We start from the raw sequence: 15,905 nt of genomic DNA on the forward strand, positions 1-15,905 counted from the left end.
CTAACCCCCAATTTTTTTTTTTTGAGGGAGCTTTACTCTGTATCTAACCCCGTGCTGTACCTGTCCTGGGAGTGTTTGATGGGGACAGTGTAGAGGGAGCTTTACTCTGTATCTAACACCGTGCTGTACCTGTCCTGGGAGTGTTTGATGGGACAGTTTAGCGGTATCCCAGAGATTCTCTCTCACTTGCCTACTCCCTTGCTGTTACCCACTTGTCTGGTTTGCTGTGATCTGTCATGCAGGTAATCGATGAGATTTACCGGATCCTGAGGTATGTCAACTCCACCCGGTCCCCTCAGAGAGCCCACGAGGTCCTGCAGGAGCTGCGGGACATCTCCTCCATGGCCATGGAATACTTCGATGAGAAGATTGTTCCCATCCTGAAGAAGAAACTAAGCGGTTCAGACATGTCGGGTCGTCTGCTCGGAGTCCCACCAGGTACTTCCCCCAAATGCTGACAATCGCTTCATCGCTCAGTCTTTGAGGCCCTGGAAATCTGCCCGGGCAAATGTAGAGGGATCTTGCTCCTGGGGTGGGTGCGGTGTGCATGGTTGTCTTGGAGCATTAGACTGCACACACATATATACATGTGCATATTCATACACGGACATGCTCAGCATATGCAATCACACACATATGTAAATTTTATTTATATAGACATATATATATATATGCAGACACACACGTAAAACTCCCGGTACTGCAAACATGGGGTGAACATTGTGTCATTCCACTTATAATCACATTACGATCGCTGAATCCCCCACTATCAACATCCTAGGGGTTACCATTGACGAGAAACTGAACTGGTGTAGCCACATAAATACTGTGGCCACAAGAGCAGGTCAGAGGCTGAAAATGCTGCAGCAAGTAACTCACCTCCTGACTCCCCAAAGCCTATCCACCATCTACAAGGCACAAGTCAGGAGTGTGATGGAATACTCTCCACTTGCTCCAACAACACTCAAGAAGTTTGACACCATCAAGGACAATAAGATAAAAGCAAAATACTGCAATGCATGAGAACTCTGATGAAGGGTCACTGATTGGAAACGTTAACTCTACTACTCTCTCCAGATGCTGCCAGACCTGCTGAGTATTTCCTGCATTTCTTGTTTTTATTACCATCCAGGACAAAGCAGCCCGCTTAATTGGCATCCTATTCAGCACACTCAACATTCACTCCCTCCACCACTGATGCACAGTGGCAGCAGTGTGTACCATCTACAAGATTCACTGCAGCAACTCACCAAGGCTCCTTCGACAGCACCTTCCAAACCCACGATCTCTAACACCTAGAAGGACAAGGGCAGCATGTGCATGGGAACACCACCACCTGCAAGTTCCCCTCCAAGTCACACACCATCCTGACTTGGAACTATATCGTCGTTCCTGCACTGTCGCTGGGTCAAAATCCTGGAACTCCCTTCCTAACAGCACTGTGGGTGTCCCTACACCCCAAAGACTGCAGCGGTTCAAGAAGGCAGCTCACCACCACCTTCTCGAGGGCAATTAGGGATGGGCAATAAATGCTGGTCTAGCCAGTGACACTCACATCCCATTTACAAGAACAAATTCACTATTGGACAGACCCAGCATGAATTGCAAAGTTCCCCTCACCTGTCCCACAGACACCCCAAGACTAAACCCAGAGGTGGAATTGTACTTTTTAAAAATTCATCCACATGATGTGGGCATCCCTGGCAAGACCAACGTTTATTGCCCATCCCCAATTATAGTCATAGTCATTTACGGTAAAGAAGGAGGCCATTCGGCCCATGAGTCCATGCCAGCTCTCCATGAAGCTACGCTGTCAGTCCCACTCCCTGGCTCAATCCCCGTATCCCTGTAAGTCTATTTCTCTCAGGTGACCATCCAACTTCCTCTTGAATCTGTGATTTGTCTCTGCTTCCACCACCCTTGTAGGCAGCGAGTTCCAGGTCATTACCACCGCTGTGTAAAAAAAACTGTTTCCTCATATTCCCCCTGCATCTTTTGCCCAAAACCTTCAATCGATGTCCCCCAGTCCTTGTACCATTTGTTCATAGAACATAGAACAGTACAGCACAGTACAGGCCCTTCGGCCCACAATGTTGTGCCGACCCTTTAACCTACTCTAAGATCAAACTACCTACATACCCTTCATTCTACTATCATCCATGTACCTATCCAAGAGTCGCTTAAATGTCCCTAATGTATCTGCTTCTACTACCATCGCTGGCAGTGCATTCCACGCACCCACCACTCTCTGTGTAAAGAACCGACCTCTGACATCTCCCCTAAACCTTCCTCCAATCACCTTAAAATTATGCCCTCTGGTGATAGCCCTTTCCGCCCTGGGGAAAAGTCTCTGGCTATCCACTCTATCTATGCCTCTCATCATCTTGTACCCCTCTATCAAGTCACCTTTCATCCTTCTTCGCTCCAATGAGAAAAGCCCTAGCTCCCTCAACCTTTCTTCGTAGGACATGCCCTCCAGTCCAGGCAGCATCCTGGTAAATCTCCTCTGCACCCTCTCTAAAGCTTCCACATCCTTCCTATAATGAGGCGACCAGAACTGAACACAATATTCCAAGTGTGGTCTAACCAGGGCCTTATAGAGCTGCAGCATAACCTCGCGGCTCTTAAACTCAATCCCCCTGTTAATGAAAGCCAACACCCCAAAAGCCTTCTTAACAACCCTATCAACTTGGGTGGCAACTTTGAGGGATCTATGGACGTGGACCCCAAGATCCCTCAGTTCCTCCACACTACCAAGAATCCTGTCTTTAAGCTTGTATTCTAATTCTAATTCCACTTGCTCGTCCAAGTCATTTATAAAAATCACAAAGAGAAGAGGTCCCAGAACAGATCCCTGCAGAACACCACTGGTCACCGAGCTCCAGGCTGAATACTTTCCATCTACTACCACCCTCTGTCTTCTATGGGCCAGCCAATTCTGTATCCAGACAGCCAAATTTCCCTGTATCCCATGCCTCCTTACTTTCTGAATGAGCCTACCATGGGGAACCTTATCAAACGCCTTGCTAAAATCCATATACACCACATCCACTGCTCTTCCTTCATCAATGTGTTTTGTCACATCTTCAAAGAATTCAATAAGGCTTGTGAGGCATGACCTGCCCCTCACAAAGCCATGCTGACTATCTCTAATCAAACTATGCTTTTCCAAATAATCATAAGTCCTGTCTCTCAGAATCCTCTCCAATAATTTGCCCACCACCGACGTAAGACTGACTGGTCTATAATTCCCAGGGTTATCCCTATTCCCTTTCTTGAACAAGGGAATAACATTTGCCACCCTCCAATCATCTGGTACTACTCCAGTGGACAGTGTGGACGCAAAGATCATCGCCAAAGGCGCGGCAATCTCTTTCCTCGCTTCCCGTAATAACCTTGGGTATATCCCATCTGGCCCCGGGGACTTATCTATCCTCATGTCTTTCAAAATTTCCAGCACATCCTCCTTCCTAACATCAACCTGTTCGAGCATATCAGCCTGTTTCACGCAGTCCTCACAAACGACAAGGTCCCTCTCACTAGTGAATACTGAAGCAAAGTATTCATTAAGGACCTCCCCTACCTCCTCCGACTCCAGGCACAAGTTCCCTCCACTATCCCTGATCGGCCCTACCCTCACTCTTGTTCCCCACATAAGTGTAGAACGCCTTGGGATTTTCCTTAATCCTACCCGCCAAGACTTTTTCATGTCCCCTTCTAGCTCTCCTAAGTCCATTCTTCAGTTCCTTCCTGGCTACCTTGTAACCCTCTAGAGCCCTGTCTGATCCTTGCTTCCTCAACCTTAAGTAAGCTTCCTTCTTCCTCTTGACTAGCTGTTCCACATCTCTTGTCATCCAAGGTTCCTTCACCCTACCATCCCTTCCCTGCCTCATCGGGACAAACCAATCCAGCAGTCGCAGCAAGTGCTCCCTAAACAACCTCCACATTTCTGTCGTGCATTTCCCTGAGAACATCTGTTCCCAATTTATGCTCCCCAGTTCCTGCCTAATAGCATTGTAATTCCCCCTCCCCCAATTAAATATTTTCCCATCCCGTCTGCTCCTGTCCCTCTCCATGACTATAGTAAAGGTCAGGGAGTTGTGATCACTATCACCGAAATGCTCTCCCACCGAGAGATCTGCCACCTGGCCTGGTTCGTTGCCAAGCACCAAATCCAACATAGCCTCCCCTCTAGTCGGCCTATCTACATATTGAGTCAGGAAACCTTCCTGGACACACCTGACAAAAACTGCTCCATCCAAACTATTTGCACTAAGGAGGTTCCAATCAATATTAGGGAAGTTGAAGTCACCCATGACAACAGCCCTGTTACTTCTGCACCTTTCCAAAATCTGCCTCCCAATCTGTTCCTCCGTGTCTCTGTTGCTATTGGGGGGGTCTATAGAAAACTCCCAATAAAGTGACTGCTCCTTTCCTGTTTCTGACTTCCACCCATACTGACTCAGTAGACAAACCCTCCTCGACGACCTCCCTTTCTACAGCTGTGATACTATCCCTGATTAACAATGCCACTCTCCCACCTCTTTTACCTCCCTCCCTATTCCTTTTGAAACATCTAAACCCCGGAACATCCAACATCCATTCCTGCCCCTGTGATATCCACGTCTCCGTAATGGCCACAACATCGTAGCTCCAAGTACTGATCCATGCTCTAAGTTAATCACCCTTATTCCTGACACTTCTTGTGTTAAAATAGACACACTTCAACCCATCATACTGGCTGCAACTTTGCCCTGTCAATTGTCTAACCTTCCTCACAGACTCTCTGCACTCGGTATCTGCCTGTTCAACAGCTACCCCATCCACTGATCCGTAGCTCCGGTTCCCATCCCCCTGCCAAACTAGTTTAAACCCTCCCGAAGAGCTCTAGCAAACCTCCCGCCCCGGATATTGGTGCCCCTCCAGTTCAGATGCAACCCGTCCTTCTTGTACAGGTCCCACCTTCCCCAGAAGGTATCCCAATGATCCACATATCTGAAGCCCTCCCTCCTACACCAGCTCTGTAGCCACGTGTTCAGCTGCACTCGCTCTCTGTTTCTAGCCTCACTAGCACGTGACACTGGTATCAATCCTGAGATTACTACTCTGCTCGTCCTGCCTTTTAGCTTCCAACCTAACTCCCTATATTCGCTTTTCAGGTCCTCATCCCTTTTCCTAGCTATGTCATTGGTACCGATGTGTACCACGACTTCTGGCTGCTCCCCCTCCCCCTTCAGAAACAGTTTTTCTTTGTCGAACTTACCTAAGCCTATCATAATCTTGTACACTTCTATTAAATCTCCATTCAATCGCCTTTGTTTTAAGGAGAAGAAACCCAACTTTTCCAACCTAACCTTGTAACTAAAATCCTCCATCCCTGGAACCATTCTGGTAAATCTCCTCTGTACCCTCTCAAGGACTCTCACACCTTCCTAAAGTGTGGTGACCAGAACTGGACACAATACTCCAGTTGAGGCCTAACCAGAGCTTTATAAAGGTTTAGCATAACTTCCCTTCTTTTGCACTCAGTGCCTCTATTTGTGAATCCCAAGAACTCATATGCTTTACTAACCACTCTCAATATGTCCTGCCACTTTCAAAGATCTATCCACATGCACCCCAGGTCCCTCTGTCCCTGTACACTCTAAAATGCATCACTTCACACTTGCCAATATTAAATTCCATCTGCCATCTCTCTTCCCATTCTGCGAGCCTATCTATGTCCTGTTGCAGATGGTTTATATCATCCTCATTGTTTGCCACTCCTCCAAGTTTGGTGTCGTCAGCAATTCACTTCATCAACCTTCTCTGTTGCCTCATCAAAAAATTCAATTATATTAGTCAAGCATGATCTGCCTTTTACAAATCCATGCTGGCTATCCTTAATTAACTCAAACCTCTCCGTGTTTGTTTATTATTTTCCCTGATTATAGTTTCTAAAACCTTACTCACCACTGATAAACTAAACTGATGAACAGTCACAGACCTGAAATGTTAACTCTCCTTCTCTCTCCACAGATGCTGCCAGACCTGTTAAGTATTTCCAGCACTTCCTGTTTTTATTTCAGATTTCCAGCATCTGCAGTATTTTTCTTTTATTTTACTGATGTTAAACTAACTGGCCTGTAGTTTCTAGGACTGTCCTTACACCCTTTCACGAATAAGGGTGTCATATTTGCCACTCTCCAATCCTCCGGCACCTTTCCTGTATCCAGGGAAGATTGGAAGATTATGACAAGCTCTTCCACTATCACAAAGAACAGTACAGCACAGGAACAGGCCATTCGGCCCTCCAAGCCTGCGCCAATCTTGATGCCTGTCTAAACTAAATCCTTCTGCACTTCTGGGGACCGTATCCCTCTATTCCCATCCTATTCATGTATTTGTCAAGATGCCTCTTAAACGTCGCTATCGTAGCTGCTTCCAACACCTCCCCCGGCAGCAAGTTCCAGGCACTCACCACCCTCTGTGTAAAGAACTTGCCTCGCACATCCCCTCTAAACTTTGCCCCTCGCACCTTAAACCTATGTCCCCTAGTAACTGACTCTTCCACCCTGGGAAAAAGCTTCTGACTATCCACTCTGTCCATGCCGCTCATAACTTTGTAAACCTCTATCATGTCGCCCCTCCACCTCCGTCGTTCCAGTGAAAACAATCCGAGTTTATCCAACCGCTCCTCATAGCTAATACCCTCCAGACCAGGCAACATCCTGGTAAACCTCTTCTGTACCCTCTCCAAAGCCTCCTTGTCCTTCTGGTAGTGTGTCGACCAGAATTGCACGCAGCATTCTAAGTGTGGCCTAACTAAGGTTCTGTACAGCTGCAGCATGACTTGCCAATTTTTATACTCTATGCCCCGACCGATGAAGGCAAGCATGCCGTATGCCTTCTTGACTACCTTATCCACCTGCGTTGCCACTTTCAGTGACCTGTGGACCTGTACGCCCAGATCTCTCTGCCTGTCAATACTCCTAAGGGTTCTGCCATTTACTGTATACTTCCCACCTGTATTATATCTTCCAAAATGCATTACCTCACATTTGTCCGGATTAAACTCCATCTGCCATTTCTCCGCCCAAGTCTCCAACCGATCTATATCCTGCTGTATCCTCTGACAGTCCTCATTACTATCCGCAACTCCACCAACCTTTGTGTCGTCTGCAAACTTACTAATCAGACCAGCTACATTTTCCTCCAAATCATTTATATATACTACAAACAGCAAAGGTCCCAGCACTGATCCCTGCGGAACACCACTAGTCACAGCCCTCCATTCAGAAAAGCACCCTTCCACTGCTACCCTCTGTCTTCTATGACCGAGCCAGTTTTGTATCCATCTTGCCTGCTCACCTCTGATCCCATGTGACTTCACCTTGTACCATTCTACCATGAGGGACCTTGTCAAAGGCTTCACTAAAGTCCATATAGACAACATCCACTGCCCTTCCTTCATCAGTCATCTTCGTCACTTCCTCAAAAGACTCAATCAAGTTAGTGAGACACGACCTCCCCTTCACAAAACCATGCTGCCTCTCGCTATTAAGTTTGTTTGTTTCCAAATGGGAGTAAATCCTGTCCCGAAGAATCCTCTCTAATAGTTTCCCTACCACTGACGTGAGGCTCACCGGCCTATAATTTCCTGGATTATCCTTGCTACCCTTCTTAAACAAAGGAACAACATTGGCTATTCTCCAGTCCTCTGGGACCTCACCTGTTGCCAATGAGGATGCAAAGATTTCTGTCAAGGCCCCAGCAATTTCTTCCCTTGCCTCCCTCAGTATTCTAGGGTAGATCCCATCAGGCCCTGGGGACTTATCTACCTTAATGCTTTGCAAGACACCCAACACCACCACCTTTTTCCACTCCATCTCCATCCCCACTTACTTTAGCAACCTGGAATGCAAGGTTGCATCCGGACCAGGTGACCTATCTACCCTAAGCATCGCCAATCTTAGCCTCGAGAAAGGACTGGTGAGCCGCTTTCTTGAACTGCTGCAATCCTTGTGTATTATAGTTTATCGTAACAGTTTTGATGCAACTGAGTGGCTTGCTAGGCCATTTCATTGGGTTGTTATGTGTCAACCACATTGCTGTGGGTCTGGAGTCACATATAGGCCAGACCTGATAAGGATGGCAGATTTCCTTCCCTGAAGGACATTAGTGAACCAGATGGGTTTTTAACGACAATCTGGTCATTTCATCTTTACCATTACTGAGATTATTGTTTTATTCCAGATTTATTTAATGAACTGAATTTAAAATCCCCCAGCTGTCATGGTGGAATTTGAACTTGCGTCTCTGGATCATTAGTCTAGGCCTCTGGATTACTTGGCCAAAAACATAACCACAATGCTCCTTTACTCAAACCCAGTGGCATTGCCAGTGAGGTGGTTGGGGGTTAGGAAGGTGTCAAGGCCCCTTGTGGTCTGTGGGGAGATTCAGGCAGGGTTCTGGCTGCCGATCCATGGCCCTCACCCTCATATTGGAAATGAAGTACACGTGGACATTGGAGTGACCTGGATATGAAACCCATGAAGGCTGACTAGCCTGTCATCGAAATGGGCCTTTCCCCATCTCTCACACAATGGCCAGTCGGGTGGAATATTGGAGGGCCTGTAGATTAGAAGTGGAGAGTGAGTGAGGAACAAAGAAGTGTGGGGAAAGGATTGCATTTTTAACAGTTTTTTGTTCCTTGTTTTCTATGTGTAGTTCCTGGGCCGTCCACCACACTGACGGCTGTGCAGCTGTTCTCCAAGCAGAACCCGTCCCGGCAAGAGCTCTGCAAACTCCAGCAACAGATGAAGGCACAGGGACTGAACGTAACAGCCACCAGGCGCGAAGTCTCAGAGTTTCGCATCAAGTTCCAGGAGCAGCTCAAGCAGCTGCAGGACCAGGACCAGAAGATCCTGGAGCAGAACCAGATCATCGGTGAGCAGAACGCCCGCCTGGCTGAACTGGACCGAAAGCTGGCCGAGCATGCCCTGAAACACCAGCAGAATGAACAGAAGATCAAGGACCTGCAGGAGCTGTTGGAGCGGGTCATTGAGACAGGGGCTGCAGGCGGGCAGAAAAAACGCAAGAAGGCACTGCCTGAGGACACTGCCTCGGACTTACCCTCCAACGCCAAGCGTCTTCGGAGCCGGAAGTGAGCTGGAGGGGGCAGAGGGAGGTTTAATTGTTATTGTGTCACTCTGTGTACATGCACCAGATTACACTGTATATAAGGTGTGGGGCTACACAAGTCAGGAGAACAGGCAGGGTATTGGTTTGCAGCAAGCTCCAGTAATGAGATTGGTTGGACTTAGCGGGAATGCGGAGGGAGCGAGAGGGAAAGCGCCACAGGGGAACGTGACCAGAGCAGCTGGTGACTTAGTGGGTTAAACTCTGTCCCTTTCCCCAGTACTGGGTGATGGATTGGGTTAAACTCTGCTCCTTTCCCCAGTACTGGGTGATGGAGTGGGTTAAACTCTGCCCCTTTCCCCAGTACTGGGTGATGAAGTGGGTTAAACTCTGCTCCTTTCCCCAGTACTGGGTGATGGAGTGGGTTAAACTCTGCCCCTTTCCCCAGTACTGGGTGACTGAGTGGGTTAAACTCTGCTCCTTTCCCCAGTACTGGGTGATGGATTGGGTTAAACTCTGCCCCTTTCCCCAGTACTGGGTGATGGAGTGGGTTAAACTCTGCTCTTTTCCCCAGTACTGGGTGATGGAGTGGGTTAAACTCTGCTCCTTTCCCCGGTACTGGGTGATGGAGTGGGTTAAACTCTGCTCCTTTCCCCGGTACTGGGTGATGGAGTGGGTTAAACTCTGCTCCTTTCCCCGGTACTGGGTGATGGAGTGGGTTAAACTCTGCTCCTTTCCCCGGTACTGGGTGATGGAGTGGGTTAAACTCTGCTCCTTTCCCCAGTACTGGGTGATGGAGTGGGTTAAACTCTGCTCCTTTCCCCGGTACTGGGTGATGGAGTGGGTTAAACTCTGCTCCTTTCCCCGGTACTGGGTGACTGAGTGGGTTAAACTCTGCTCATTTCCCCAGTACTGGGTGATGGAGTGGGTTAAACTTTGCCCCTTTCCCCAGTACTGGGTGATGGAGTGGGTTAAACTCTTCCCCTTTCCCAGAGTATAGTGTGGTTCCTTCTCCTGCGCAGCCCAATGCTCCTCTGGAAATACTCGTATATACACTATAAGTGGGGACCAGTTCGGGCTTAGCTGTGATGGCCCTATGGCCAAATAGCTTGCTGGCCACCTTGAAGCAGTTTGGCTAATGCCCATGGGGATGTAGTCCCGCCGGAGTTGGAGCATTCAGTGGAGGAGGGCAGCCTGACTTTGACAGTATGATGAATGGAGACACTTGGGCCAGCTTATGTTTCCTTTTATCGTCCTGTGAGCGTTGGATTTTTGGGATATAATTAACTCCTCCCCCACCCTGGTGTCCCAATCATGTTGGGCGCAGGTTTTATGGTAGGGTGGGTTTACATGATGCAGAGAGTTGTGAAGAATAAAGCCTGTGAGTCCAGAATCCCTCTGGCTTAACCAGTACTGGAGGAAGATTGAAACCAGGAGAAATCTTTATTCCAGAAACTAACTATAACTGAAACCGCACACGAGGAGCTGCTGTTGTGTTGAAGAGGCAACAGCGTCACAGGACGCTGTAAATCCCTGCATCAGTCAGTCCTCCCACTGGTGCTGTACAGATGGGCTGTGCGTTTGACAATTGGCTTTGGGTCTGTAGCAGTATAGCCAGAAAATCTTAATTCTCAAAGGCATGGTCCTGATTCTGACCCAGTATTGGCTGTGAAGAGTGGAGAGTTCTACTGCTACCACCAGTCCAAGATTATCATTAATTGGTTCTGACGGGAGTTAGAGTGACAGGAAATCAGGAATCCAGCTAATGCTGTAGGAAAAGTGAACAGGATGCCCGAGTAACTGCCTGGAGCTCAGCCAGTGCTGGACACAGTCCATCCTTGTTCGTATCTCAAGGTCAATGTGATATAAATGACCAGGATTAATCAAATACCTCAAAAACTGAATTTACCTCGTCACTCAAAACGTTGCCTCGAGGGGCAGTAATGTCACTCGGCACTCGGAAGCAGTGTCACTCGCAGTGATGTCACTCGCAGTGATGTCACTCGCAGTGATGTCACTCGCAGTGATGTCACTCGCAGTGATGTCACTCGCGGTAATGACACTCGCCACCCCGAGGCGGCGCCACTCACCCCGATGTCACTCGCCACCCCGAGGCGGCGCCACTCACCGCAATGTCACTCGCCACCCCGAGGCGGCGCCACTCACCGCAATGTCACTCGCCACCCCGAGGCGGCGCCACTCACCGCAATGTCACTCGCCACCCCGAGGCTGCGCCACTCACCCCGATGCCACTCGCCACCCCGAGGCAGTGCCACTCACCGCAATGTCACTCGCCACCCCGAGGCGGCGCCACTCACCGCAATGTCACTCGCCACCCCGAGGCTGCGCCACTCACCGCAATGTCACTCGCCACCCCGAGGCAGTGCCACTCACCGCAATGTCACTCGCCACCCTGAGGCGGCGCCACTCACCGCAATGTCACTCGCCACCCCGAGGCAGTGCCACTCACCGCAATGTCACTCGCCACCCTGAGGCGGCGCCACTCACCGCAATATCACTCGCCACCCTGAGGCGGCGCCACTCACCGCAATATCACTCGCCACCCCGAGGCGGTGCCACTCACCGCAATGTCACTCGCCACCCCGAGGCTGCGCCACTCACCGCAATGTCACTCGCCACCCCGAGGCTGCGCCACTCACCGCAATGTCACTCGCCACCCCGAGGCTGCGCCACTCACCGCAATGTCACTCGCCACCCAGAGGCTGCGCCACTCACCGCAATGTCACTCGCCACCCCGAGGCTGCGCTACTCACAGCGATGTCACTCGCCACGCACTGTCTCTCTGTTTCTGCCTGGTTCCTTTTCCTCAACTTCTTTTCTTCCTCACCTTCTATCTTTGGGGGCCTGGGGTGCAAACAGCCATTCAAGTGTCAGCACCTATTAGACCACAAGTTGCATCACTGCTGATCCCGATCCTGCCTCTGCCCTTTAATTCACCCAATGTTCACAAAGGCACTCTCCAAGCTGCTGGAAGGGTCATGGAAATCTGCTGGTTTTTTCCCCTCAGAACATTGCAGCCAAATTGGAACTGGCTGTGTGTACTCCACATGGCACATTAATACACCAGAGTGAGAACTTGATTCCCACCAGAAACCACCCCCCGCCTCACCCCAGCACAAAAAAAAACACTTTATAGCCTCTTAAAGCAGATGGTGCTGTTGCCTGTGTTTTAGGGAGTGACAGTCCCAGGTTCTTCAAAAAAAAAAATCGGTGTTAAAGCAGTCTCTGATCATTGTGTGACTGTCACGGACAGCTGCTAGTCTCATCCTGTACCATTTGTATACTGATGAAGTTTTCTGCTTAAATGATTGCAATGGTAATTTGCTCCTATGTTCCCATTCCTCTCCGTCCTTTCCCTCAATGTTTAGCAAAAGGGGTTTGGGTTAATGCTCAATTTGAATTTGAATTTAATTCTCGCTGCCCTCTCTGCTCTGTGTGTGTGCCTTTGATCTGTTCACTGATTGCACCATCAATAGTTTGGGTTTTGAGGTGTCCTGAGTTTGACTCTTGCACGGTCCCTGTCAAACTCTGCAGGATCTACCAATGGGGATCTGTTTACTGGGAGGGGAATACATCACTGACCCGAGAAGAAAAGCCTTAATGTAGCAGTCAGTGTGGGGTGGGACTCTGGTTCAGAGAAGTTTCTAAAGACACTTTACGCCATATTGAGGATCCCAAGGACCAACCATAGTCCTGCTTATTGTGTTGTCCAGGATTGTAGCAGGAAAGGACCTGGTTTACAGATACATCACCCCCAACCATGTGCAAGCCCACCTACAGACTGAATGGCTGGCTGGGTTTACAGCCCATCCTGTTGAGGGAGACTTATAGGTGAGGTTCCCATAAGTTGAATAACTCATTCGAATGGGGTAGCGTCAGTGCCCTTGGCCAGGAAGGAAAATTTCAGTCAGTTGATTGTGATCCAGTGACTGTGATTGGGGAGGGTATATCCACTGGAAGGCAGTGTTGGACTTGCCAGTGATTGTGATCCAGTGACTGTGATTGGGGAGGGTATATCCACTGGAAGGCAGTGTTGGACTTGCCAGTGATTGTGATCCAGTGACTGTGATTGGGGAGGGTATATCCACTGGAAGGCAGTGTTGGACTTGCCAGTGATTGTGATCCAGTGACTGTGATTGGGGAGGGTATATTCACTGGAAGGCAGTGTTGGACTTGCCAGTGATTGTGATCCAGTGACTGTGATTGGGGAGGGTATATCCACTGGAAAGCAGTGTTGGACTTGGCTCTGATGATTGTGATCCAGTGACTGATTGGAGAGGGTATATCCACTGGAAGGCAGTGTTGGACTTGCCAGTGATTGTGATCCAGTAACTGATTGGAGAGCGTATATCCACTGGAAGGCAGTGTTGGACCTGACTGTGATAGTTGTGATCCAGTGACTGTGATTGGCAGGGTATATCCACTGGAAGGCAGTGTTGGACTTGGCTGTGAATGTGATCCAGTGACTGATAATGGAGAGTATATCCACTGGAAGGCAGTGTTGGACCTGACTGTGATGGCTGTGATCCAGTGACTGTGATTGGGGAGGGTATATCCACTGGAAGGCAGTGTTGGTCTTGACTGTGATGTTTGTGATCCAGTGACTGATTTGGGGGGGGGTGGGTATATCCACTGGAAAGCAGTGTTGGACTTGGCTGTGATGATTGTGATCCAGTGACTGTGATTGGGGAGGGTATATCCACTGGAAAGCAGTGTTGGACTTGGCTGTGATGATTGTGATCCAGTGACTGTGATTGGGGAGGGTATATCCACTGGAAAGCAGTGTTGGACTTGGCTGTGATGATTGTGATCCAGTGACAGTGATTGGAGAGGGTATATCCACTGGAAAGCAGTGTTGGACTTGGCTGTGATGATTGTGATCCAGTGACTGTGATTGGGGAGGGTATGTCCACTGGAAGGCAGTGTTGGACTTGGCTGTGATTGTGATCCAGTGACTGATTTGGGAGGCTATATCCACTGGAAGGCAGTGTTGGTCTTAGCTGTGATTGTGATCCAGTGGCAGTGATTGGAGAGGGTATATCCACTGGAAAGCAGTGTTGGACTTGGCTGTGATGATTGTGATCCAGTGACTGATTTGGGAGGCTATATCCACTGGAAGGCAGTGTTGGTCTTAGCTGTGATTGTGATCCAGTGACTGTGATTGGGGAGGGTATATCCACTGGAAGGCAGTGTTGGTCTTAGCTGTGATGATTGTGATCCAGTGACTGTGACTGGGGAGGATGTATCTACTGGAAGGCAGTGTTGGACCTGTCTGTGATGCCCTCCAGTTGATTGACCTGCAAGAAAGGGATGATCACTGTCCTACCAGGGTGCTGTCAGTGCCTGTGGACCTGTACCCAAGCGTGGAATTAGCTTTGGAGGGGAGAGGGAGAGAATAAAATAAATGTTCAGTGTGAGTTTTTTTTTTAAAGTTCAACACAGATGAGTGGCCAAATGCACCAAAAGTTCAGTTATGGCATGATGTCTGCACCTTTGTGTCCTTAAAGTTGTGTGAAAGGGCACTGGAATACTCAAAAGGGTTAAACACACCTTGCTTTATGAAAAGAGAAAAAGCACATTTCTATTTGTTTGAAATGTTTCTTTTGCTGATTAAAGATACTCTATGTCTGGGGAAAGGCTGTTTCTTAAGTTGAGACTGTACTGATTGTTGTAATGAGCAGCAAAGCTTAAACCATTCATGGATTGTGGGGAGTTAAAAAACAAAGTTTATTTTTTAAAAAACTTTACTTCGTCGGTGACGGCTGGAGCCCTTATCTTTTTGTTTACAATTACACCCAGACTGTTCACCGTCTCATTCACTGGCTGCTTGCTTTGGTAGGGACCGCTGGTTTCACTGTCTCTGATCCAATGTGGTGTCGCTTGTTTAGGTTCCATTTGAAAGATGCTGATCCAGGAGACACCAAATTAATTTAATAATGGGCACTGTCAACAGATCTCAACTGAACACGTCCTGAGAACATAGGAAGTAGGAATAGGTCATACAGCCCATCAAGTCTGCTCTTTCATTCAGTAAGATCATGTCTGATCATTTCCATCAACTCCACTTGCCTACCTGATCCCCATATTCCTCAATTCCCAAAAATCTATTGTTCTTAGTCTTGAATATACTCATTAACTGATCATCCACAGCTCTCTGGGGTAGAGAATTCCAAAGATTTACAATTCTCCTCATCTCAGTCCTAAATGGACATATCCTTATCCTGGGACTGAGCTCTCCAGCCTTTCGGCATCTATCCATCAAGACCTTTAAGAATTTTATACATTTCAATGAGATCATTTCTCATTCTTCTAAACTTCAGGGAATATAAGCCCATTCTACTCAGTCTCCTCACAGACACGTATTATGTAACTATTGTTCAGTCAGTGTCATTGTCCAACAATTTGTATTTATGTTGCACCTTCAAAATAGTAAACATAATTTATAGGGACATTATCAGACAAAATTTGACACTGAGCCATGTGAGATATTAGGGCAGATGACCAAAAACTTGGTCAAAGTGGTAGCCAAATGGAGCATCTTAAAGGAGGAAAGAGAAGCAGAGAGCTTTAGGGAGGGAATTCCAGAGCTTGGGGCCTTGGCAGCTGAAGGCACAGCCACTAATGGTAGAACAATTAAAACCAGGAATACTGAAGAGACCAGAACTGAGGGGTTGCAGGACTGGAGGCGATTACAGAGCTAGAGAGGGCCCAGGCCAAGGAAGGATTTAAAAACAAAGATGAGAACTTTAAAATTGAGGCATTGT

The 15,905-nt window shown here is 48.3% G+C and overlaps 1 protein-coding gene across 1 annotated transcript; it reads left to right on the forward strand.

Moving 5' to 3' along the window:
- Window positions 1-221: 221 nt before the first annotated feature.
- Window positions 222-12,674, forward strand: LOC137361410 (F-box only protein 28-like). The gene is made up of 2 exons (XM_068026278.1): window positions 222-438; window positions 8,710-12,674. The coding sequence occupies exons 1-2, from the start codon at window positions 237-239 to the stop codon at window positions 9,147-9,149; spliced, it is 642 nt and encodes a 213-aa protein (XP_067882379.1). The 5' UTR covers window positions 222-236; the 3' UTR covers window positions 9,150-12,674.
- Window positions 12,675-15,905: the final 3,231 nt, after the last annotated feature.

Source organism: Heterodontus francisci, unplaced genomic scaffold, assembly GCF_036365525.1.
Source record: "Heterodontus francisci isolate sHetFra1 unplaced genomic scaffold, sHetFra1.hap1 HAP1_SCAFFOLD_1238, whole genome shotgun sequence".
In the NCBI taxonomy this organism is placed as follows: Eukaryota; Metazoa; Chordata; class Chondrichthyes; order Heterodontiformes; family Heterodontidae; genus Heterodontus; species Heterodontus francisci.